Raw genomic sequence first — 26,803 nt, 5'->3', positions numbered from 1 at the left:
ACCAGAACAGGCGCGTGCGCGCAAGCCTGCAAACTCCGCCCCACCTATGCCCTCGCCCCGCCCAGTACCTAGCGTTGCCTAGCCCGGACAGCCCCGCCCCAGCCGTGACTTACTACGCAGGCGCACTTTCCACTTCACCCAATTTCGACCTCCCACCATGTCCCTCCAGTCGGGCATGCGCAATACGTGTTCTCCTGGGACTGCCCGTCTTTTCCCGCCCTTCACTGGCCTCCGGAAAAGGGTCAGAGTTCACGCCCCTCTCTGGTGATACCTGCTCGATGGCGGCCGTTGAGGGAGCTAGTAGGTCGTGGACGTCCTTCCGGTACTGAATCTTAGGGGCCAAAGAGCATACCCTGGTACTGTTAACTAGGCCGAGAGCCAGGAGGCGGGAACAGGTTGTGTGGGCGGGGTCAGGGGTGAGAGGTCAGAGGTCTGTGAAGGGGGCGGAGCGAGCTGGAGGCGGATGGCGGCTACGGCGACTCAACATCTTTGGCGGCAGAGGCGCTGAAGCGGGGACGCGGGTCGGTCGTCCGGCGGAGGAAGGAGAGCGGCGGCCGCTCCCAACATGCACAGCCTGGCAACGGCTGCGGTGAGTGGCAGGGCCGCCCGGCCTAGACCCAGAACCCTTCCTCAGCCTCGCATTTCGGCCTTTCCTCCTAGCTCCCTGTGTCGGGCCCCGAGTCCGGCTCTTTCTGCCCTCAACCTGCGAGGCCCGGGCTTCTCTCCTTGGCACGCCTGGGCTGTGGTCGAACCGGCCCCCGCTTTCCTCTCCGGACCCTTCTCCCGGCCTCCTGCACCACACATCGCGTTCTTTTTAGGGCTAGGGCCTGGTCCCGCGCCGGGAGCTCCTCCCTCGCGGCCGGGGCAGGCCATTCATTGATTCATTGCGCTGACCAACAGTTTCAGGGCGCCGGTTGTGTGCTGAGCGCCGGCCGGGAGGAGGGGAATTCGTGGTCAGTCTGGTGCGGTTCGTGCTTTCGGAACTTACCGCCTAGGCACATCGCAGCAGGAAGGAAATGGCTTTTAGCTCAAACCTCTTGCTTTACGTATGGAAAACCTGAGGCCCGGAGAAGTGCATAATTATTGCATCTGACTTATGGTTCTCTGCGTTTAAAACCTTTGTCGTACATCTCTTTTTACCAGGGTGATCTTTTAACAAGAAAGACGGATCGTGTAATTCACCTATCTGAAGTAATCCTATAGCTTTCCACTGCATTTAGATAAAGTCTAGACTCCTTGCCATGGCCTACGAGGCCTTGTATGCTGTGGTCATTACCTACGTTTACAACCTCGTTTTATGTCTCTTGCTTCTTAAGCTTCAGCTACTCTGGCTGCCTTTCTAACCCTACACTCTTCTCCTCCAAGGTGCACTCTGTGGTCTCTATGCCTGGAGTGAATGCTCTTCTTACCCTTCCTCCACCCTCCTTACACACACGTACACATATAGCATGTGAGTGTAACTGGTACCTCCTCTTTGAACTTACTGTTTATCCAGATCAACTTTCTTCAGGTCTATGCCTAAATCCGCCTCAGAGTGGCCTTTCCTGACCACCTATTCAAAGTAGTTCTGTAACCTCTAATTTTGTTAGAGTGCCCCCTTTACTGCCCTGACTCCAATGTGTAATTATTGTATTCATTTACTTGTTTGTTGTCTGTCCCCTTCTTGAGGGCAGGGACAGGGATCATGAGGGTCCTTTTTTATATGATTTCCCAGTGTCAGGACAGTTCCTGGTACAAGGTAATGACTCAAATACTTTGCTGAATGAATGAGTATAGATAAGGGAGGTAACCACTGACAGCACATAGCCATAATGGGAAAGGGGATCATTTGATTTGAACAAACTTGTCTGAAGGCCAGTTCTACTTTTTCTGTTTCACCAAGGGGAAGTGATTTAAGGAAAGTAATGTGCTGAAGTTTCATTATCAGGCAAAATGACGTAATTACTAAATGGAGCATAAGAAAATTGCCTTAACTTTAAATACAGAAAGTGAAAAATTGAACCAAGTGTGACTAAGCTATAGAAAACTGCTTTTTGAGATTTTATCTGTATTGTGTTACTGTCATTTCCAAGGCTAGTGGTATCTCTGTTACTGTGTTTCTAAGCGTTTGTAACTATTCAAAGTGGAGCGGTACCTTTTATATCTCTCAGTTAGTTGATGGTAATCACCTAGCTTTCTTATTCCTTCTCCCATTTAATTTGGGAAAAAGCAAGTTGGAAAATGATGTTGCTGCTAGAAGGAGAAGCAGGTTAAATAAGAGAAATTCTTCTAAGATTGATTTGTCCATCTCTCAAAATCTCATCGTCATCTTCTGAAGGATTTGTACCTTTGATACCAAGCCACTCTTTTCCCTGTGCCTTCCCAAACAATATACCTATTCCTTTTATTTTCATTTTCTCCCTAATGCATCTTTTGAACACCCATTAAAGCTATAGTACATTGCTTACAATAAGTATTCAATACATGTTTTTCTTCAATTAAATTTACAATGCATTATATTAATTTAGAATTTTGAACTTTTAGATGCAGTTTCACTTGTTAGGCTATTTGGACGACACAGCAGCTCTGACAAGTCCCTTTGTACCACTCATTCACTATGATATTTATTTCTCACTAGGAAACTGAAACATAAAAAGTTGAGCTGTAGGCCGGGCGCGGTGGCTCACGCCTGTAATCCTAGCACTCTGGGAGGCCAGGGCGGGTGGATCATTTGAGCTCAGGAGTTCGAGACCAGCCTGAGCAAGAGCGAGACCCCGTCTCTACTAAAAATAGAAAGAAATTATCTGGACAACTAAAAAATATATATAGAAAAAATTAGCTGGGCATGGTGGCGCATGCCTGTAGTCCCAGCTACTTGGGAGGCTGAGGCAATAGGATCGCTTGAGCCCAGGAGTTTGAGGTTGCTGTGAGCTAGGCTGACGCCATGGCACTCACTCTAGCCTGGGCAACAGAGTGAGACTCTGTCTCCAAAAAAAAAAAAAAAAAAGTTGAGCTACTTCTTTCTCAATCCTTCATGCCCTCCATTGGACCAAACTGCCTATATTTTTTATTGTTTTGTTTCCTTTTTTTTTTTTTTAAGGGGTGGGAGGTTTTGGGGAGGGGTGTTCAGTTGCCTTGTTGGTCTTTGTTGAGACAGTGTCTCCCTCTGACGCCCTGAGTAGAGTGCAGTGACATCATTGTAGCTCACTGCAACCTCCAACTCCTGGGCTCAAGCGATCCTTCTGCCTCAGCTTCCCAGGTAGCTGGGACTACAGGGGCCTGCTGCAATGCCTGGGTGGGTTTTTTTTCCTTTCTTTTTGGTAGAGATGGGGTCTCACTCTTGCTCAGGGTAGTCTCGAAGTCCTGAGCTCAAGCAATCCTCCCGCTTCAGCCTCCCAGAGTGCTAGGATTACAGGCATGAACCCAGTCTATTTTGTTTTCTTTCTCCCCATTTTTTATTTGTATATAATCATAGGGTACAAGTGCAGTTTTGCTACTTTGATATATTGCATTGTGGTGAAGTCAGAGTCTTCAGTGCATATATCACTGAAACAACACGTGTTGTACCCACCAAGCAACCTCCCGTTGTCCACCCCTCTCAAACTGACTGTATTATTCTGATCTGGGTTAAATGGACAGTTATGATGTGTATCACTCACTAGAAATTGAGAAACAGAGTTAATGCATATAACAGTGCCCACAATAATCAAAGTCACTTGAGAAAATGCTTATTTTCTGCCTAATAGTGAAAATATGTATATGTGCCATTGTCCTTTTTTAAAATAGCGGGTAAATCATCACTTCAGCTAGGGAGATAGAAAGTACTATCAAAAGAGAATGTAAACTGGGCCTGGTAGCCTATGCCTGTAGTCCCAGCAACTCAGAAGGCTGAGATGAGAGGATCTCTTGAGGCCAGCAGTTCTAAGCTACAGTGTGCCATGATTGCCCGTGTGAATAGCCACTGCACTTCAGCCTAGGCAACATAGCTAGACCTTGTCTCTTAAAAAAAAAAAAAAAGAGAGAACGTGATCACACGTGAATGCAGGATGTTATTCATTAGAGGGAGAAATTGAGATAGTTTGGGAAATATCTTAAATTTTGGCTCCTTAGTAGTATTTTATTATACTAGAAATATGTATAGTACGCTCTTGTCGTTCTTTTTTTTTTTTTTTTTGAGACAGAGTCTCACTTTGTTGCTTGGGCTAGAGTGAGTGCAGTGGCGTCAGCCTACCTCACAGCAACCTCAAACTCCTGGGCTTAAGTGATCCTACTGCCTCAGCCTCCCGAGTAGCTGGGACTACAGGCATGCGCCACCATGCCCGGCTAATTTTTTCTATATATATTTTTAGTTGTCCAGATAATTTTTTATTTCTATTTTTAGTAGAAACAGGGTCTCGCTCTTGCTCAGGCTGGTCTCGAACTCTGACCTCGAGTGATCCACCCGCCTCGGCCTCCCAGAGGGCTAGGATTACAGGCGTGAGCCACCGTGCCCGGCCTCTTGTCATTCTTGATAGAATACATTCTAACATCTTCATTACTGCCAACATGGGATATATTAATAATTTCCTTCTTTCTCTTCTGTAGTAAATAGGGACAGAAATACCATACAGAATTATTCTAAAGATTAAATAAGAATAATGAAATGCTCAGTGGTTGGCTAGGTTCACTCACTGGTTAAATGATTTGCTCCCACACTTCAGCCTTGCCAGTCTAATTTCTGCCTCGATAAAGTAACAAATTACTTTGTATGGACCTTGGAGATTGCTTCAGATTAATAGAACTACAAATCTTCACATGCTATAACTTTTCTGTAATGGATGTTATGCTAGTGAAACAATCAAAGATAAGCCTTTGGGAGATGAATTTTTTAAAAATTTCCCACTAATTTCCACTGGCAATTCAAGCATCCCTAAACTCTTGTCTTTCTCTAGCTTTCCACCCAACCAGCAGCATCGTTAATCATTTTATATCTTTTTATTGATGTTGTGGTGGACTCCCAGATGCCTTCCTCTTTGGCAACTAGAAGGAACACCGTGTACTCTGAAGGATCTAACTCACTGTCTCTTCCCAAGTCTCCTGTTGAAGCTTTAGGCAAATTGCCTAAATTCTCTTTGCTTGCTTGTTCACTTCTATTTTTAAAAAGTTACTTAGAAAAAAATTCTGTCACTTATTTTACAAAGTTATAAAGGTAATTCAGCTAATTAAATATTTTTAGCACTATTTAGAAAGTGCATTTTCTTGGAATATCGTCACATTGACACCAAAAGCCACGTGTTGAGCCTCCTCCAGACTTAGGAAAATAATCTCCATTTCAATCTGATCACATTCTTTTCTTTATTCACTATCACATATTGGTAGGAAAACAAACAGCTATTCTGGGCCTTTATGTTTGAGGCCCTTTATGTTAAGTTATATTGATAGTGAAACCATCAACATCAATATTGTAATTTACTCAAAGAGGGGAAATCATTTTCTTTTCCATTTATGGATAACTGTGGATGTGTTTTAATTAAAATAATGTCTATCTTTCTACTTTTTACATTAAGTGTTAAGATCTTTCAGTGATAGAAGACCCAACTGTCAGTACCCTGTGTTTGTTTGTGACACTTGAGTTAATCATTGGTAACTCACTTTGGTAAATGTCTTACCTACTTTAAAGCTATCTTGAAAGAAAAAAAAAAAGTGTTCCTTGAAATACATTGTCCATATATATAAGCCAATAAACAGAAAAAGGGAACAATTCCTAAATTTTGATAATATTTTTAAAACACATCTGTTAAAAGGAAAAGATTGCTGACTTTAGCAGGTTACAATTAATAATATATAGTAATGTATAATAGAGCTTTTTTCCTAATCTTGGAAATAAGTGTTGAGGATGATTAATAATCTAAATCAGACTTCTCATAATGATTTTATGTGTCCAGATATGTAATTGAACTCACTCTTTATTCAAATCCAGTTGCTAGTGAGTTGTTATAAGGGAATATTAAACTTAAGAAAGTTGTTAGATACTTAAGAAATAATTTCTTCAACTTAGAAGGTCACTGTGTGACCTTGAACATGCTAAGCCTCCATTAACCTGTTTCCTCTTAGAATTTTGAGAATAAGGTAATCCATAGTGCCTGGCACATAGTATACTCAATAAATGTTACCTCTTTTTAGTAATTTTTAGAAAAGGCAGTCCTAATCTAATAGCAAGAAACATCCATGGTTGCCTAGGGCTGAGAGTGGGGTTTACTGAAAGGGGTATTAGAGAACTCTTGGCGAGTAATGAAAGTGAACTATGTCTTTGATTGTGGTGGTGGTTACATGAGTATATAAATTTGTGAAAATTCATTGAAATGTACACTTAAAATGGGTGTACTTTTATTGTATGCAAATCATACCTCAATAAAATTGATTTTTTAGAGAGCCTCATACTATTTTCTCACAACAAAAACTAAAGTAATTTTTAAGATTTTAGAGCTAAGACTGGTAATTATTTAGTATTGTTCCCTCACTTTAAACAATGATAAAATGGAGGCTTGGAAAGTTAAATAACTTGCCCTAGGTCATATAATTCTAAAAATGGCAAAACTGGATTTTGAAGCCACTTCAGGCCCCCAATCCATTGTGCATGCCATTTATATATTTATTTGCAAATTGAGGTCTTTCCGATTCAATTTGATAAACACATTCCTAATCCTGGGTCTATGGATGCATTGCAGGGAATCTGTGAATTCCCTAAAAATGTGTAGATTTTTGTGTTTTTGCAATTCTGTATTTTTCTGAAGAAAAGATCCATAGTTTTCATTTGATTCTGAAAGGATCTGGGCCTCCAAAAATGTTAACCTCTGCTCTCATGGTTAGTACCCTGCTATTATTGTTAATGTTTTTAAATTAGGTAATCTCCAATAGGAAAGTCACAGGTGAATTTGCTTATCTGACACTGAGCAATGTGTACTACTAGATTGAGTTCCAAATCAGCCACAGCCTCAGAAATACATTGTAAATTAAAAGTTAAGAGTTGTAGCATCTGAACTGCAAGATTTAGAGGTGATCTTTAGGGAGCGGGATGAGGAAGAATTCTGCCCACTGTTGTCTACCCATAGTTTCATCAATTGTAAAATGTGGCTAATAACCACCTTGTGATCATTAAATGAAATCATGTTTTTTTTAAAAAAAAAATACAACACAATTCCTTCTCTTCTTTCACACACCCTACTCTTCTTTTACTTCCCATCTCCTTTTAGGAAGACATCAATTTTCAAATTCTTCTGTTTTTCTGAAAGGTGTGCCTACATAACCCTTGGGAATCAAAAGGAGAATAAGATACATTTAGAGTTTTTATTACCATCAAGATCTAGTGAGATACTAGAGTTATACTGTGGTCTTTTATTTAGGATGATGTCCAAAATAATTTACCAGTCATCTGGCAATCTAAGTTAATATATAAATATACAACTGAAAATGTAAAAAATTTCCCTTTTATTCTCCAAAACAATGAAATTTCTATATGTGTGTTATGAAATTTTTGTTGTACGTGCATTTGTGTGTGGATATATCTATGGCTCTCACTAGCTAAATTGTGCCCCTCTCTGAACCATAATGTGACATTGGGAAACATGTCAAACTGTTTTACTGAATTTCCCATTAAAATGATACTTGTTAAGTGCTTTGTAAACTCAATAAATAGTGGATTTCTCTTAACATCAATGATAATGTTCATGGTGCTGAGTATTTTTTCAGTTTCTATTGAGCTCAGAGCAATAATATTTTAATTTTTGTCTGAGATTTTTATATATTTACTATATATCAAAGGAAATAGTTTATTAGAAAGTCATCTTAGATCAGATCTGATCTTTCAGGCAGATGAGAAGCAGTATTAGCAAAGCATTTAAAAGTGTGGGCTCTGTTGCCAGACTGCCTGGGTTCAAATCCTGGCTTGCCATTTAAATTTTAAATAACTTCTCTTTGCCTCAGTTTCCTCATCTATAAAAAGAGATATTTAGGGCAGTGCATGGCAGAGTAAGCACTATGTTTTAGCTCCCAATTTTATTTAAAAAATAATTGTATTCATCTTATGACAGGTCTTCAGCAGATTTAACTGCTATTAAATTGGTGGTGAAATTCAACAAGGATGATGAAAAGGAGGATCTCTATGCCAGATATTTCCTGGCACCAAACTGCCCTCCTATTGCTAGAATGGCTGCAGAACCCACAGCACCAAGCTAGTACCTGAGAGGGCCACATTACCACCCAGCAGACGTGCTTCTAGCTCCCTTAAAACCAAAGTTCCGGCAGGGCGCAGTGGCTCACACCTGTAATCCTAGCACTTTGGAAGGCTGAGGCAGGAGAATCACTTGAGCCCAGGACTTCAAGACTAGCCTGGGCAATAGGGAGACCCCCGTCTCTACAAAAAAATTTTAAAAATTAGCCAGGCATGGTGGCATGCACCTGTAGTCCCAGCTACTTGGGAGGCTGAGGCTGGAGGATCGCTTGAGGCCGGGAGTTGGAGGCTGCAGTGAGCTATGATCCACTGCACTCCATCCTGTGCAACAGAGCAAGACCCTGTCTCAAAAAGAAAAAAGAACCAAAGTCCAATGGAGGCTGCATTTCCCATAAGTAGCCTTACAAGGTAGAATGTTGCTGGCAGCAGGTATTGGCCTTCTAGAGTGCTCACACCACTGCCAGGGGTACCATCTCCTTTGCTGATGTTCAGGAGTCATGGTATGCTAAATGGTGGCTTACCAGGACAGGATTGGCTATGGGAGTCCGGAATACAAGTCACAGACTGGCTCTAGTTGATCGTGGTGTATGTATGACAAGATTTGGGGGAAGGTCAGCTAATCAGGATAGGTACTGTATTGCTGGAGCAGTGTCTTTGAGACCTCCTTTAGTGACTGGTTTGTGGGATCATCCAAGAGACTGTGGGCAGGGAACTTAAAGCTAAAAATTTTAGCCTGTTTCCACACAGCTTTTACGGTGATGTAATATTCTAAATAAACACATACCCTATCTTCAAGTAGGAATTACATTTCCAAAAATAGTTTCTAAGATGAGGGCCTGTCTGTAGCAGCATAAAAAGGGCAAGTGCTTGAACAATATTGCTTTTGCTTTTTGTGGAGGATGGGGGGCAGAAGCTACCCTATTCCTTCTATCTTACTGTTGCTTTAGGAGCCTATGTTTCTTTGAGGAGCATCACTGGTGGGAGTAACAGAACAGCTTTTAGCAGATTAATGTAAGGCACTTAAGGCTTATGCTGTCTTGTATTTCAGTCCATTTAGCAGAACACCTTGTGGTTCATTGTCAAGCACGTGAAATGATAAACATCAAACTAAAAGCATATAATCAAGCTTCCATTTTTAAAGGGCCATTATTCAAGTTGGTAGAGTAAATTTGAGTCCACCTCAAAGTCCATCTTGTACCTCATTCTGTTCTTCAACAAAGGTAGTTCTTTTTGTTCCTTGTCTTTCTTTCTGTGCAATGGGTAGGCCATCATTCTGTCACACTAAAGTGTAGTGGGAACTTCTAAGTACTGTGAGAAGCTGTGTAATGTAGTTCAAAAAAGCACTGGAGTATGCAACTTGGTACCTAGGTGAATTAAGCAAATTAATTCCTGTGAGCATTAGTGATCTCATTTGCAAGTATAGATACCTATTTTCCTGTTTACTCTTTTATTCCTCATGGTTTGGGGGAAATTACCTGAAAAAATATTGGGCATAGGGGTAGGAAATTGCCATGAATTTGTTAGAAGTTGACAGCTTATAGGTAGCAATTATAATCATTTTTCTAGTCTGCCGTTCTGTTTTCCACATAAGAATAATTAAGGAACTTAAACAAGGTCACAAAGCTATTTGATGAGTGTGGAGAATGATAGAAATGCTCAAATTTGGAGGGGAACATTGCGATTCTTTAGCATGATAATGAAAGCATGTTCTATAAATTTGTATAGTTCCTACATGAGTAAGTAATGAATGGTTCTCAAAGGGATGTATGTAGAGTATATATTAGAATCATTAGGAGGAATCATTAGCTTTTCCAAATATACAGGTTTTCTGCTCCATCGAAGGGGGTGTCAGAATTACAGGGGAGGGACCATTAATGAGCAGGGAACATGTAACTTTTTTTCTCTCTCAAAAACTATTATGGTAAAAAAAAAAAAGTTTACACTGAAGGTTTTAGTGCATACATTGAAAAGTAAGTCTCCCATATAGATCCCCAACCTTAGAGGTAACTACAGTTAACAGTTCCTTATGTGTCCTTCTATAAAGATCATATGTAAATATATAAGATTTTTTTTTTTTTTTTTTTTGAGACAGAGTCTCACTTTGTTGCCCAGGCTAGAGTGAGTGCCGTGGCGTCAGCCTAGCTCACAGCAACCTCAAACTCCTGGGCTGAAGTGATCCTACTGCCTCAGCCTCCCGAGTAGCTGGGACTACAGGCATGCGCCACCATGCCCGGCTAATTTTTTCTATATATATATATTTTTAGTTGTCCAGATAATTTATTTCTATTTTTAGTAGAGACAGGGTCTCACTCAGGCTGGTCTCGAACTCCTGACCTCGAGCAATCCACTCGCCTCGGCCTCCCAGAGGGCTAGGATTACAGGCATGAGCCACCACGCCCGGCCCATATGTAAATATGTAAGAATATTAATGGAAGCAAATTATATGTGCAGTTCTGCACCTCTTTGTTGTTTTTTATTTAGTATCAGTACATAGAGAGTTATCTTTTTTTAAAGAATTGCAAGATGCCTCCTTAGTGCAGTAGGTAGCACATCAAGCTCATGTACTAGATAGTATTCCATTATAAAGATGTACCAATACATATTTAACCAGTCGCTTATTGATAGATATTTGTTAGTTTTCTGCCTTTAAAACTGTGCAACAGTAAACATCCTGGTATATCTTTAGTACCGAGCATACCTACAGGATAAATTTCTGAACATGGAGTTATAAAACAGTATGTGTGCATTTTAGATTTTCATCAATAACTGCCAAAGAGTTGAGTTAGTTTACATCAAATGTATGTATTTAGAAAAGCTCCCTTGGTATTTATGAAAAATTTATTCCCTCTAAAGCTCCATTAATAAACTCATGTTTTCTGTCTTGTTTTCACCTGAAGCCTGTGCCCACTGCACTGGCTCAAGTGGATAGAGAAAAGATCTATCAGTGGATCAACGAGCTGTCCAGTCCTGAAACAAGGGAAAATGCTTTGCTGGAGCTAAGTAAGAAGCGAGAATCTGTTCCTGACCTTGCACCCATGCTGTGGCATTCATTTGGTACTATTGCAGCACTTTTACAGGTGGGTATATATCCGTGAGTGGCAGTTCAGTCCTGTTCATCACACTTAGTATCTCTTTACCTTTGCCCAAAAGATTTGAAAATTTTAGAGGGATGATTCTTTAAACATTATCATTCAGAAGAATCTGTTTTAGAAAAGTTCAAGGTGTTTATTAAAATGCAGATTTCTAGATCCAACCTAAGAGATTCAATTTAATCAGTCTGAGGTGGACCCCAAAAATCTGTATTTTGACAGGCATTTTCCCCACCCCCAGGTGATTCTGGTGCAGATGGTCTAAGAACTATACTTTGAGAAATATAGCTTTAGGAATACTACAAGATAAATCTACATGATGGGGGAAGAAGGTGGAAAGTAAGGTGTAAGGACTGCAAGGTATATTTTGGGGAAAGAAAATGTTAAAGGTATAACAGCTGTAAGATTAAAGAATAAATAGGTGGCTCACACCTGTAATCCTAGCACTTTAGAAGTTGAGCCAAGGTAGGAGGATCATTTGAGGCCAGGAGTTCAAGACCAGTCTGAGCAATATAGCAAGATGCCTGTCTCTACAAAAAAGAAAATAGAAAAATTAGCTGGGCATGGTACTGTGCACCTGTAGTCCCAGCTACTCAGGAGGCTGAGGTGCAAGGATCACTTGATCCCTGGAGTTTGGGGTTGCAGTGCACTATGATGGCACCACTGCACTGTAGCCTAGGCAACAAAATGAGACCCTGTCTCAAAAAAAAGGATACATAACTGAAATTTGGTTCAAACCAGAATGGTCATTGGTGGGAACAAAACTGATATTGTACAATCCCAAAATACCAAGATAGTAGAATGACATCCTTTAAGGTATTACCCAAAATTCCTAATAATTAGACTAACTTTTCAAAGCTAAGGAAATTCACATTTTATACCTACTGCATGTAGCCAAGAAACTAATTTTGTTATAAGAACATTTTTCTCTGTAAAAGTTCTACAATTAAAATAAGTAGAATTGTTTTCTGCAGATTGTCACCATTTGACAGAGAGTACATGTATCCACTGTTGTTTATACATATTTCCACTCATAGACCCATGTTCTTTTTGCCCCCCATTTTGTAATTGCTACCTAATCAAACTCAAACTTCTTTATAAGTCACTACAGTTGACTTACTAACACTTTCTGACTAGTGATTTCATAACTATAACTTACAGCAAGATTCTGACAAAGGGAGGGATTGTAAAAATGTAAGGGTCCCTTTAGAGAAAGCGTCAACAGCTATAGGATAGAAGAGGTGACACCAGTAGCCTCCATTAAAAATCTTCCTAGAGACAAATGTGGAAATGTCTTAGTTGGTCTCAGTCGAGTATGTTTGTGATGAAAGGATAGGAGCATTGTTTATTTCTCCCTCTTTGACGATTCATTTCTTGTAAGATATGTGAGATTAAGAGGTTTCTGGTTTTTTACTTTTTTTTGCTTTAGTACCATAGGAATTCATTTTATGATTAGTTATCAATTATTATACATTAGTTATGTTCATCTGGTGCTGGTTTCCATTTTTTAGGAAATTGTAAATATTTATCCATCTATCAACCCACCCACCTTGACAGCACACCAGTCTAACAGAGTTTGCAATGCTCTGGCGTTACTGCAATGTGTGGCATCACATCCAGAAACCAGGTAAATACTTCGGGTGAATGGGGAGGTTTTTATCGACTATGGTCCTAAACTTTTGCCAGATAATGAGAGGAAGGGCATGCAGTAGGGCACACTGTGTGTGTGGTGTGTGTGTGTGAGTGTGTATCTATCTTCAGGACTCTTATTTATTTTTACCCAGTGAACTTTAAAGGAGCAGTGTTCACATCACAGCAAAGGTGTCAGGCAAAGAGCCACTTCTTCCCAAATCTATAGTAGGCACTATGTCATGTGTGAGGCATAGTGTATGGCATATAATAGGAGTTCAGTAAATATTTTTCTAGCACTTTTTCACCCTGAACCCAGATTTTACTTCAGAATCCTTAACATACCATTTTGGACAGCCTCTATAACAGATGGGAATGGCATTTGACTTAAAACTTTTTTGCCATCCTGCTGTATCTGAAAAATTAAGAAAAGGGAAATCTTGTTCAGGAATCTGCTTTGTGGCTCTTATGGCCCTGAAAACACTTAATAGTCATTTTATTAAAGCCTTTCCTCTACTTGTCAAGTTTCCTCATGAAATATAAGTGCTAGGTTGGCACTGCCCTTACAGAGCTTTAGAGAAGTTACTAAGAAAATTATTTTCAAGGACTCAACAAAAATATAAGAGTACTTTGAGTGTTAAAAAGCTCTCCTACAAGGTGTAACTATAAATAATATAAAGTAATAGACTAATTTCTATATTAGTTGCCTGATAGAGTAGCTGCAGGTTGAATTGTTTTCAGAATGCTTAGTATATCTGAAATGCTCTAACAAAAAAGAACAATGCATTTATGCATAGCATATAAACCTGATAATGGATGCTTTATTTTGTTGTCTTCATTCATAAGGTTTTATTCGAATGTACCTGTGAATATTATTATTCAGTCACAAATTAGGTGAAAGAGGTAATCTAGGAAATCTCTTGGACACTTAATAGCATTTTATGACTTATTTTTTTAAAACCACCGTGGGGTAGTTTATCAGTTTTTAAGGTACTTGGTACTGGTTGCAGGAAAAATCATGTGTTTTTTTAACCATCTTGACATAGACTAGGGTTTCTAACCTTGGCACCATTGAAATTTTGGGCTGGATAAGTCTTTGTAGTGGGAAGAGGAAGGTGGGAGGGGACCGTCCTGTGCATTGTAGAATATTTAATGGCATCTCTGGCTTGGGCCCACTGGGTGCCAATAGCAGTCAGTAACCCTCAGTCATGACAACCAAAAATGTCTCTAGACATTGCCACATGTCACTTGGGGATGACAAAATCACCCCGTTTGAGAATGCAATCATTGCATTGGTCAAGATCTATGACCAATAACATTCTTTCCTAAGGATTCCTTGCTCTGACAATGTTATAGTCCTTACGGAATTAACCACCTGGAAATTTGAATGTTTAAGATCCTTAGAAATCAGCTCTGAGCTCTGAATGTGATTATTTTTTTCTTCCAGATCAGCATTTCTTGCAGCACACATCCCACTTTTTTTGTACCCCTTTTTGCACACTGTCAGCAAAACACGTCCCTTTGAGTATCTTCGGCTCACCAGCCTTGGGGTTATTGGTAAGTTATTAGGATTGTTTTGCAAGCTTGAAATCCTCATTCATAATAATAGTCTAAGTTGGGTGTTTTGTCTTACCTCTTGCAGCTTTTGTTCACCAGTGTTCATTTTTGTCTTTGAGGTTGTCTCATTCACTAATAAATGAGTATCAGGAACTTGATGACTCTTATTAAGCACCATTCTAAGTGTTGTTAGTGAGGCTGTGAGACCCAACATTTAGGATTAAATTCAGCGTATATATAGAAACATTTACTGGAACTATAAGGAGAGTAAAGAATAAGAACTAATTCAAAGAGTATTATTATAGGAATAAGAGTTAGAATTTGGAATTTCTTTTCTTTTCTTTGTTTCCTCGCTTTCTTTCTTTTCCTTTCTTTCCTTCTTTTGTTTCTTTTCTTTCTTGAGATGAGGTCTCACTATGGTGCGCAGGCTCAATTGAACTCCTGGGCTCAAGTAATCCTCCCATCTCAGACTCTTGAGTAGCTGGGTTACTGGGATTACCTACACACGGCACCGTCTTTTTTGTTTATTTTTCTTCTAAGCTATTCTGCCATAACTAGTGAATTCGATCAAAAGTTTAAGGAAGAAATAAAGCAATTCTGCAAAACTTTTCTAGAACGTGGAGAAAAGAGAATACTTCTCAACTCTGTGAGGCCACTATTACTCTGATAATAAAACCAAAGACCTTCAGATAGCTTTCTCTGCTTAAAAAAAAGAATAGACTTTACAAGAAAAGAAAACCATGAACATCAATCCAGAAATCCTTGACAAAGTGCTAACAAATCAAATCCAGCAATATATTATATAAAAAGAATCATCATAACCAAGTAGGGTTTATCCCAGGAATATGTCTGGCTCAGCTTTCAACAGTCCATCAATATGATTGACCACATCAATAGACTAAAGAAGAAAAATGATATAGTCATTTCTGTAGATGAATTTTTAAAAAGCCTTTGACAGAATTCAGCATCATTCATGTTAAAAATTCTCAGAAAACTAGGAATAGAGAACTTTCTCAACCAGATAACCCTACAGCTAAAATCATAGTTAATGGTAAAAAAATGGATTTTGATTCCCTTGCATACAAACCACAGTTTGTGTTCTATGTTAACTGGAAACCCTGACTCTAAAATAATTTTGTCCGTAATTTCTTTAGGGGCCCTGGTGAAAACAGATGAGCAAGAGGTAATCAACTTTTTATTGACAACAGAAATTATCCCTTTGTGTTTGCGCATTATGGAATCTGGAAGTGAACTTTCTAAAACGGTATGTGCTTTTTAACTTAGATTGTACATTGTGTTGGCTTTTTTTTTTTTTTGGAGACAGAGTCTTACTCTGTCGCCCTGGGTAGAGCGCAGTGGGGTAATCATAGTTCACTGCAACTTCAGACTCCTTGGCTCAAGCCATCCTCCTGCCTCAACCTCAAGCTGGGACTACAGGCACATGCCACAACACCCTGGTGATTTTTCTATTTTTAGTAGAGATGGGGTCTCACTCTTGCTCAGGCTGGTCTTGAACTCGTGAGCTCAAGGGATCCTCCTGCCTCAGCCTCCCTGAGTTCTAGGATTTCTTTTTTTTTCTTTTTTAAGAGACAGGAGCTCACTATGTTTTCCAGGCTGGGGTATAGTGGCTATTCACAGGCACATTCGTAGCACACTATAGCCTCAAACTTCTGCGCTCAAGCCATCCTGCCCCCTCAACCTCCCATGTGGCTGGGATACAGGCATGTACTACCACACCTGGCTATTTTTGAAATTTTTATTTTAAATATACAGTACATGCATGAAGTTAAAAAAAATTCAAATAGTATAAACAAGTATACAAATAAAGTAAATCTCCTCCTACCTCAGCCTCTCAATTATTCTCCCCAGTGATAACCACTATTAGCACTTTCTTGTATCCTTCTAGAAATATTCTATATATATGTAGCAGTTTGATTTTATACTCAAATTTTTTTCTTAGTCTCCGCCCTCTCACGTCTCGTGTCTTTTCAGCTCTTATTTGTATATTTTCTTTTTGAATTCTTTTTTTTAAATGTTTTTTAAAAGTGTATGTTCTCTTCAATTTCTTTGAAGGTGTAGATAATTATTACTTGTTACTTCTTAAGGTATACCTTCATAAAAGTTTCCTTGTGGAACATTTCTATCGAGGATTGCTATTTGTCTCTTGGATATAAAGAGAGGTGATATGACCTGAGCTTTGAAATCGGGTATTATATTTCCAAACACTTTTCCACCCAGTCTACCAGTTGGGGTGGGGGTGGGGGGGGGGAGGGGAGGGCAGTATTAGGGAGGTATTTACACCTCTGTCCTCAGTTTTCTACTTATACACACAAAGGATAATGTAGATCTATGTTCATGCTTTTATTCTCCCATTTCTTCCCTAATTTTAGTTCCTTTTGTTAATTTCAGTGGATTTCAGGGACAATATTGGAATGCATACAACTATACTCTGTTATTTTTCATTAGTAGATGCCTATGGGTAGGTTTTTTAAGTTGGCTTCTTATCGCTACAGCAGAAAAAGACCTTTTTCTACTCTGGTGATATCTCTTTAATGAAGACAAAATTCTTCCAATAGGAAAGCATGTGCCAAAATTACTTTATTACAGAATATTCTTTAAGTTATGCATTACCTGAATACCAACAGAAGACTGAGATATAATGAAACCTTAGATTAAAGTATATATTTTTTAAAAAGGATCTTAGCTGGGCGCATTGGCTCATACCTAATCCGAACACTTTGAGAGGCCGAGGCAGGAGGATTGCTGAGGCAAGGAGTTCAAGACCAATCTGGGCAGCATTGCAAGACCCCATCTCTACAAAAAATAATTTAAAAAATTAGCTGGACATGGTGGCGTGCGACTATAGTCCTAGTTACTCAAGGAGGCTGAGGGAGAAGGATTGTTTGAGCCCAGGAGTTCAAGGTTGCCGTGGGCTATGGTCACATCGCTGCACTCTAGCCTGGGCAACAGAGTGAGACCATGTCTCTAAAAAGAAAGATCTCACAAACAAATTGCTATAAGGAATTTTTTTTTAATAAGTGTTTAAAATTCCAGTAACATCACAGTATATTGGTAAGGTAATCTATGATTTAGATCTGTGATAATTGAATGGGCAATAAGTGTTATTTAGCAAGTAATGCTCCTGAGTCTGTGTAGATTGTAAAAAGGGATCTTGGTATTCTCGGGCATGATATTCCTATTTTATAAATGCTGATTACTGCATAATCAGCAGTATTTACTAAGTGCCTGTTATGTGCCAGTTATATTAATATTTTAAGCACTATGTGTACATTATTCCATCAGTTTCTCACAATTGTCATCTGCATAATACAGATGAGGAAATGAAGGCTTAGAGTGTTTAAGTAATTTGCCCAAAGTCACATAGAAATGATGGAGCTGAGATTTGAACCCAAACAATCTGACTATGCTCTGATCCACCACGCTAACAAGAATAACTATATAAGTATTGGTATTTTTATATATTATTTAGGAAAAAAATTTAGAAGAAAATAGCATATTCTACATTCTACTCACACAACACAAATTCAGGAATCTCTCCCTCCTACCATCTGTCTCTGCTCTCCCCTTTGGAATAATAAGGAACTTGAAAAAGTTACTTATGTTCTGAGTCTTTCCTAGGGAAATCACCATTTTCATAAATACTGCTGTATAGATGGTAATTCAAATGTTGTAGCTTATTCTGGCTCTTACAGTGAGTTTGTAACAAGACACTGTAAGACTTCATTGTTCTCTTCCAAATATATTACCTTCTAGGTCATATTTTATATCCCATACCAGGAGATTATATTTTCCTCCAACTACTTCATTGTTTACATTTCAACAATGAAGAAAGGAAACAATATATCTCATTTGGGAAATATTAAAGCAAATGCATGTGATCAGCAGTTATACTTAGCACATAGTAAATGTTCAATAACTAAGAAAATCTCTGAGTTTTTAAGAATTTGATAATTACCCAGAACCTACCCTTTTATGTAAAATGAGAATAATAATGGTACCTACCTCATAGATTTATTGTAAAAGTAAGAGGAAGCATGTGAAGTGTTTAGGAAAAATTCTGGCATATAGTAATGTTCAATATGGTAATTTTTTTGTACTATGCATATATGGTAGAGTAAGTTTTGTATAATATGCAAGGGTCTCTGCTTGCTCAATTTTCTGATTAAAAGTCGTGTGAGGGCAAATGAGTAGGCAATTGGAAGACGAGCCTGAGCAACTTTTTGAACTCCTTAGTTTTGTTTTACTCCAGGTTGCAACATTCATCCTCCAGAAGATCCTCCTAGATGATACTGGTTTGGCTTATATATGTCAGACATATGAGCGTTTCTCCCATGTTGCCATGATCTTGGTGAGTTCTTTCATCTACCCTCTTTGCAACTACTTCTGATCATACAGTTTAGTCCTTTTGTAGTTGGCACTGAGCAACTTCAGTCTTCTAACTAGAAGTAATAATTTTTGAACCTTGTATAATGATTCTTGGACTATCTGCTCTGGTGTCAGTTAGAATTATTTTGTGTTTCGTGTGTTTTTTCTAACCCCTCCCCCTATTTGGGGGGAAACAGGGTAAGATGGTCCTGCAGCTATCCAAAGAGCCTTCTGCCCGTCTGCTGAAGCATGTAGTGAGATGTTACCTTCGACTTTCAGATAATCCCAGGTAAACATTTACAGGATTTGTAGGACTTTAGGGAAATACTCTTCTTAATAGCTTCCCCATCTTGTGGCATAGCTCCTATATCATTGGGACTATATTTAGTTTGTCTAAGACAGAACTTAAATTCCTTTTAAAATCTGAAGTCTGAATTTAAAAATCCATTAGAATTGTATCTTCCCACTGTAATTCTTTGTCCTAGTCTGAAATTCCAGAGAGTCTGCACAATTCCAAGGGAATTGATGCATTACTCCTGTGGTTTGAGCTTTCTATTGCTGCTACCAAGTGGTCAGAAAGAGAAGTATACTTTCAAAGATCTCCTGGAAAGGAACAGAGCCCAGAGGGCTTTTGAATTATATTTCCATTTCTCTCCTTGATTCCTATAATGTTCTTGAAATAATTATTTTATCTCCCTATGTTCATAATTTTTCTGCCAGAAATCATACATTGTAGATATGATGCATTTTAGAAATGTTTGACCTTTTACTTTGTAAATCCATAATTCATACCGAAAGCCACTTGCTTAGATTCTGCTAAACCACATAATGGAGTGATTTCTGTGTTCCTAGGCATGGGGATAATTTGATAAAATGTGAACTCAGTCTTCAGCCCTACCTAATTCTTTGACCATTTTGTCCTGTTCTTCAGTGGTTCCTGTTTTCACCAAAGATTAAAATTGTGTTTATTTAAAATTCTACTTATAAAAAGGAAACTAGTCTGAGTATAAAAGCTATAACTTTGTTTAATATAGCCCTGTAAATAGTCCTATAAATAGTTAACATTTACCTTTTGTAGGTTTTCAGATTTGACTTTCTACTGGTCATCTTTTGAAAGAAAATGAAACATTTCAAAATTCATATGATACTGCTGCTACCATACTTTTGTTTTTACCCCTTATCTTTTATTAAGGTTTTTAACTACAAAACTGAATCAATTTTTGTAAAGGTACAAACTGATAAGTTAGTATAGAATTAAAATTTGTGAATTTATCATATTATAAATGGGGTCATATCCCCTGTTAATATACTGATTTTTAAAATATTATCAATTCATATATTTCTAACATGAGTATTTTGACAGTATTTACTGTAATAAATCAGAAAGCACTTTGAATTGAAGTAAACTGTCGTGCCATTCTATTCCGGTTTGCTTTTTCATGAAATTCTACAGTGGGTCATCATTCAGAAAATGTTTGCAGACTGTAGCTTCTGAAGATCTGTGAGCCTATGCCTAACATATGCTTTAGAGGACTTTAAAAGCTTCTTAATGTGAATTAACAGAGCCATAGATTCCTAGCATTCTGTATATTTATATCTAAGAAAGAGGCCCTTCCCTGTCCACAAAATGTGGGTTTATTTGTTGGTCTCCCTGGTTTGTTTGTTTGTTTCTGATGTAGGGCACGTGAAGCACTCAGGCAGTGCCTCCCTGACCAGCTGAAGGATACAACCTTCGCCCAGGTGCTAAAGGATGACACCACCACGAAGCGCTGGCTTGCACAACTAGTGAAGAACCTGCAAGAGGGCCAGGTCACCGATCCCCGGGGTATCCCTCTGCCCCCTCAGTGATCTTCCCTTACCCCTCCCACTACTCTCTGAAGTTGGGGAAGGGAGGGGGAACCTATGAGGAAAAACAGCTCAGGTTTTATCTCCGATGGAATAGACAACCTCAATGCTGAACCGCGCTGGAGAAAAGGGGCAAAGTACCCCTGCTGAGGTGTATGGGCTGCCATCTCAGACTGCCTGAGGACCTGGGCTTCCTCTGCTACTCCCAGGAAATGGGCTCCTGTCACAGCAGTCTGCCACCACAGCCCCAGGAGGGTGTCAACACCAGCAAATGCTGTATTTGCAGCATGCCCAAGATGACCCTTCTCCCCCACCTCTATGTAGCCACTGGCAGAGAGGGGAGACAGTCGTGATAGCAGCAGCACTCTAGGCATGGTGAACGCCTGGGACCAAGCCTTGTGGCGTTTTTTTATTTTACCTTCCTGGAAGACTCAAAATGTGTCTCTTCATTCTCTCTCTCAGTATTTGTTTACTTTGCTTTTTGGTTTTTAATCTCAGAGAGAGGTGTGTTTAGTGGGCACAAGCTGTAATATTCAGCAAAACTTTGTCAATTGGCACTGTTTACAAGTCTGTTAGCTGCATAAGCTGAATAAAAAGTTGGTCTGTGCATTACATCCCCTCTGGCAGGCCAATAGATGCATCGAGCGGTTGGGAGGAATGGGAGGCAGGGGAAAGATGGAAAGCCAAAGGACACCCACCGCCTATTTCCTTTCCTTCTCCCATTCTTCTACTCCCAGTCCTGAATGCCACAAGGACCTTAACTTTGTTTCTGGCTTTAGCTGCTAGCTTTTCCAAATTTCAGTACTTTTCCTTTCTTTTACTTCCCTCCTACTAAAATTAAAACAGACGTCTTAATTCATCAAGCTATGCTGAAAAGGGTATTGGGGGGCAAGGGGCAATGGTGGACCTCACCTTCAGTCCAAGTCTTCAAACATACCTTCTGGATTACTCTTTAAAAGGGGGGTGCCTGGCATTAATGTGACAAGCTGCTTGATCCTATTCTTTTTTTAGTGTGAATTTCAGCAGCTCCATCTGTCTTCATGATTGTACTTGAAGCAGTATTAGCTGAATGAGTTAATTTTATTCAGATTTAAGATGGAGGGAGGGCTGGACTCTGCTTGCTCACTTAGTCTTTTTTTTGTTTGTTGTTTTTGTTTTTGACAAATTTTCTTTTGGTCTATAGGAATTATTACAGGGTTGCCAGTAAAATATTCATATTGTGTCAGAGAATTCCCCTTCTCAGGAGTTCTAGATGGTTCTGTTCACAATCCACAGGCTTGAATCTGTAACCTAGTGTAAACTGCCTTGCTTTCCCCCAATCCTTCCCCCACTAGCACCTGTTCCACTTCTATCATCCCCACCTCCAGTCAAAGATGGGATTGGTAATCCAACTCTAGAGAGTGTCCGCATCTCACACAATTGAGGTGTATCGGAACAATTTTGGGAGGGTCTATAAGGGGCAGGTTCAGAGAAACCTTTGCAGAGGCAGTTTTGCCAACACAAGGGCTCTTTCAAGCCGACTTTCACAAAGAGAGCCGGCCTTGTTAGTTGGCTTCTGTCTCTGTAGAGCCAAGAAAGTAGTATTAAGTACCCTAGATGTAGGAAGGGTAGGATAAGCACTTACTCCCCTGCCTTCCAAGATGAAGAGAACCAGGCCAGCTTCTTAGTAATGTCAAGCCTGAAGAGGAGAGGTCTTGGAGAAAGCAGAGAACAGCATTGACTGGATAGACGTCTTAACTCCCTTCAGCCCATAGTCTATTATCTGGAGAGTCCAGCTACGGTAACCCTGACTTTTGACAACCGCCTTCCTGCTGAGCCAAAGTTTTCCCATTCCCCCTCCACTGGGGAAGCAGCTGAGGCCCAGGGCCTTGCTCCCTGGGAAATTCTCTTCTCTCCATCTTTCGGTGCACTGGCCATGTTACTGTGCCAATAGTGTCTTAATTCTTGTCTCATCTATTCTCAGCTGGCCTTGGAACCCACATAGGAGCTGGTGGGGGAGGGGTGGAATGGGTATTATTCCTTGTAGTTGATCCTGATGTGTGTATTACGTAAAGAGACCCCTCTGCTAATTTTGTGTTTTCCTTCCTTCTCCCTCAACAGGATTGAAATAAAACATGCTTCTGTTTTTGTAAAAATAATTTGCCTTTAAGCTGGAGATTTATTCTGTCAATATAGGGATAACTAGGCACTTTGGCCAAGCGATCCTTGTCGTGCCTGCCTCTACCCTCTGTCCACCTGCACACACTGCCCTGCCAAAAGGATGGTGGTGTCACTTTCATGGACATATTTTTTGGGAGACTCCAACTGGTATACAGAAGCTGTTTAGGAGGCTGGGATGGTGCCCCTTGCCTGATAAAGTATCTCTTGCTTGGACAGAACCTCATTTCTGGCTATAGTGGTCAGAGCTTAGTGCCAGTGTGGGAGAAACTTCCATAAATGAAGAGGTAATGCTTGAAACTTTTTATCATGGACTTCTTTTAATTTTTATCTCCTCTGGAGTTCAGGACTTGGAGCACATCTTCATAGTTGTTTCTATGCCTGACAGTGGGACACAGTCAACCCCTGCTTCTAGCTTCTTTTTTCAAGGGCTTTCGAAGGCCTATGACTGCTTCAGCGGTGGAGCAGGGCAAGGAGAGGCACTGGTAGCCTTCAGAGTGTATCCCCTGCTCACTATTCCTGCTGCTTGGAGGCTAGGAAAAAGCAGATATACAAAGTTGCTGCTATCAAAAACCCAAAGAAAAAATTTGGAATAGGAAATCCTAGAACGAAATGAGATTTCTTTCCTGATACATTGTGGGATTTAATTTTTGGCAATAGGCTGGGCATAGTGGCTCACATCTATAATCCTAGCACTCTGGGAGGCTGAAGCGGGAGGATTGCTTGAGGTCAGGAGTTTGAGACAAGCCTCAGCAAGAGCGAGACCCTGTCTTTACTAAAAATAGAAAGAAATTAGCTGGACAACTAAAAATAAAAAAAATTAGCCAGGTGTGGTGTGCGCCTATAGTCCCAGCTACTCAGGAGGCTGAGGCAAGAGGATTGCTTGAGTCCAGCAGTTTGAGATTGCTGTGAGCTAGGTGGATACCACAGCACTGTAGCCTGGACAACAGAGCAAGACTCTGTCTCAAAAAAAAAATTTTTATTTTGAAAATATATTTTAGTACATTTATTTCAAACGCAGGTATAACAGACAGAAAATTTGAATGACACGATTAGTGAACATAGCTTCATTGACATATATAGGACACTACACTCTTAACCAACACTGTACATATTATTTTTGAGTGCACCTGAAGCATCTCCCAGAATTGTTCTTAGCTGGACCATCAAGCAAGCCTCAAAAAAATTTCAAAAAATTAAAAGATGTTCTCCAACCATAGTGGGAATAAGTGAGGAAAAAGACCTGGAAAGTCCCTAGCTATTTAAAACTTAGGCAGTACAGTTCTAAATAACCCCCAGGTCAAAAAAGAAAGCACAAAGGAAATTAGAAAATATTTTGAATTAAATGATAATGAAGATATGCCATATTACAACCTGTGGTGTACAGCTTAAAATAGTGCTTTAAAAAGAAGTATGGGCTGGACGCAGTGGCTCACGCCTGTAATTCTAGCATTCTGGGAGGCCGAGGCGGGTGGGTCATTAGAGCTCAGGAGTTTGAGACCAGCCTGAGCAAGAGCGAGACCGCGTCTCTACTAAAAATAGAAAGAAATTACCTTGATGACGTAAAATATATGAAAAAAATTATCTGGGCATGGTGGCACATGCCTGTTAGTCCCAGCTACTTGGGAGGCTGAGGCAGAAGGATTGCTTAAGACCAGGAGTTTGAGGTTGCTGTGAGCTAGGCTGACGCCATGGCACTGTAGCCCGAGCAACAGTGTGAGATCCTTGTCTCCAAAAAAAAAAAAGTAGAAGCCCGACTTCACCACAATGCAATATGTCAATGTAGTAAAATTGCATTTTTGTCCCATGAATGTATACAAATAAAAAATGAAAAATAAATAGAAGAAAGAATACCCAAAAAAGTAAAAGTGAAGTCAAAAACAAATGTACAATTAATCAATAAAGAAAAAAGTCAGTCCCTGGAAAACATAAGTAAAATTGATAAACCCCTAGCAGGCTGATCTGAAAAAAACATGTAACATTAGAAATGGAAAAATGTACTTCACCCATATATTAGAGTTGCCAGTCTTCAATAAACTTCCAGAGAATAGAACTCAATTCACTTTGACTCTCACCCAGGCTGGAGTGCATTGGCAAGATCATAGCTCACAACAACCTTCAATTTCCAGGCTCACGTGATCCCACCTCAGCCTCCCCAGTAGCTAGGACTACAGGTGCATGCCACTTCGCCTAGCTAATTTTTTAAATTTTTCATAGAAATGGGGGTCTCAGGGTTGAGCCACTGCACCTGGCCCTCAATTCACTTTATTTTTTTTTCCTCAATTCACTTTTGATGCAGCATAACCCACCCACTAAAACCAGTTGAAAACATCACAAGAAAGGAAAACCAGGAGCCAACCTTCTATAAATGCAGATGTAACATTCCAGAACAAAATAAGCAAATCAAATGTAGCAATACATAAAAATGATAATATATTAAATCTAATTTGGGTTTTTTCCAAAATACAAGATTGTTTCAATACTTGAAAGCCAATCAGTGCAATTCACATAACATAAAAGGAAAAGAATGACACAAAGCAGAAAAGAGTACTACCAAAATTCAATACCTATTCATGATTTAAAAAAAAACAACAACCTGAAAACCAGGAATAACCCATGGGTCATTAACAATAGCTGTACACTTTCTAGAAAAAAAAAACAACCCATGGGTCAAAAAAGAAAGCACAGAGGAAATTAGAAAATATTTTTAATTAAATGATAATGAAGGTAGGCCATATTACAACCTCTACAAGGAATAGAGAGGCACATCGTTAATCCAGTTTAATCTGCTAAAGGGTGTAAACCTCTTGATGACATACTGAAATTGTTCTCCATGAGATGAGGAATGAAACAAGGATGTTCACTATCACACCTCCATTTAGCAATTATCCCAGCCAGTAAGAAAAGAGGACTTTAAAGGGGGAAAAAAAAAACCTTTCAGTATTTGCTGACAACATGATTGTGTACATAGATAATCCAAAAAAATCTACAAACTGCTTCATTCATTAAGTGAATTTAGCAGGGTCACAGAATACAAGATCAGTATACTAAAAAAAATCAATTACGCGTTTCTACATACAACAAATAGAAAATGAAATTTCAAAAATATAAAGCATAAGAAATCAAGTAGCTAGAAATAGATATATCAAAAGATGTGCAGACCCTTTACACTGAAAACAGTGACACATTCTTGAGAAAAAGAGCTATCTATGTTAATGGAGGGACATATCATCTCCATGGATTGGTAAACAATATTATAGGGATGCCAATTCTGTCAAATTGATCTGCTGGTTAAACTCAATTCGAAGTAAAATCTCAGCAGATTTATTTTTATGAAAATTGACAAGCTAATTCTAAAATTTTGCCGAAATAGCCAAGGCAATCTTGAATAAGAACAAAATTGGAATCCTTCCACTCCCAAATATCTTCCTTTAACTTTGAACCCTTTAGTAACAGCTTTTTGTACATGTGACTTTTTATAAATAGCACTTACTTATATTTTGTTTCATGACCTTTCCTGAAAGTTTTGTCTCTCCGTATGAAATGCCATTTGTATTTTTTATTTTACCTTCTATTTTGTTCTTGAGTTTCTTTTTTAATGCCTCCTTGTTGCCCATCCCCAATCCCACTTAATGAGTGAAGTGACAGAACTGTTTTTTAATTTTGCTGGAATGGAGAAGTGGTTACATATTCTCTGGTCTTTTGAAGTTATATGCCCTGGCTTTTAATTCTACAGGTGTTCTCATATTGATGATTTTTAAATGGAATTTACTATTTTGAGCTGCCTTTTTGACCACCAAGAAGATGGGCATTATTTCAGAAGTATAATTAGTTTGGCTGGATAGACTGGGGAACTGGTCTTGGATTTTCCAGCTTGAATGTCCTGAGAAGCAGAGATGTTTACGTGTAGTGGCATCTGCCCTGGGTGTCAGGAGGAGGGTCTGAGCAGGCC

At 39.4% G+C, this 26,803-nt stretch overlaps 1 protein-coding gene across 1 annotated transcript; it reads left to right on the top strand.

Moving 5' to 3' along the window:
* The first annotated feature begins 192 nt into the window (after positions 1-192).
* Positions 193-22,832, top strand: CNOT9 (CCR4-NOT transcription complex subunit 9). Its single transcript, XM_045560087.1, has 8 exons — positions 193-589; positions 11,086-11,265; positions 12,789-12,904; positions 14,354-14,463; positions 15,618-15,727; positions 18,734-18,832; positions 19,047-19,138; positions 20,529-22,832. Exons 1-8 carry the CDS (start codon positions 566-568, stop codon positions 20,695-20,697), a joined length of 900 nt encoding a protein of 299 aa, XP_045416043.1. The 5' UTR covers positions 193-565; the 3' UTR covers positions 20,698-22,832.
* The last annotated feature ends 3,971 nt before the right edge of the window (positions 22,833-26,803 follow it).

The sequence above is a fragment of the Lemur catta genome, chromosome 8, assembly GCF_020740605.2.
Source record: "Lemur catta isolate mLemCat1 chromosome 8, mLemCat1.pri, whole genome shotgun sequence".
In the NCBI taxonomy this organism is placed as follows: Eukaryota; Metazoa; Chordata; class Mammalia; order Primates; family Lemuridae; genus Lemur; species Lemur catta.
This window is presented reverse-complemented; position numbering and strand designations above follow the sequence as displayed.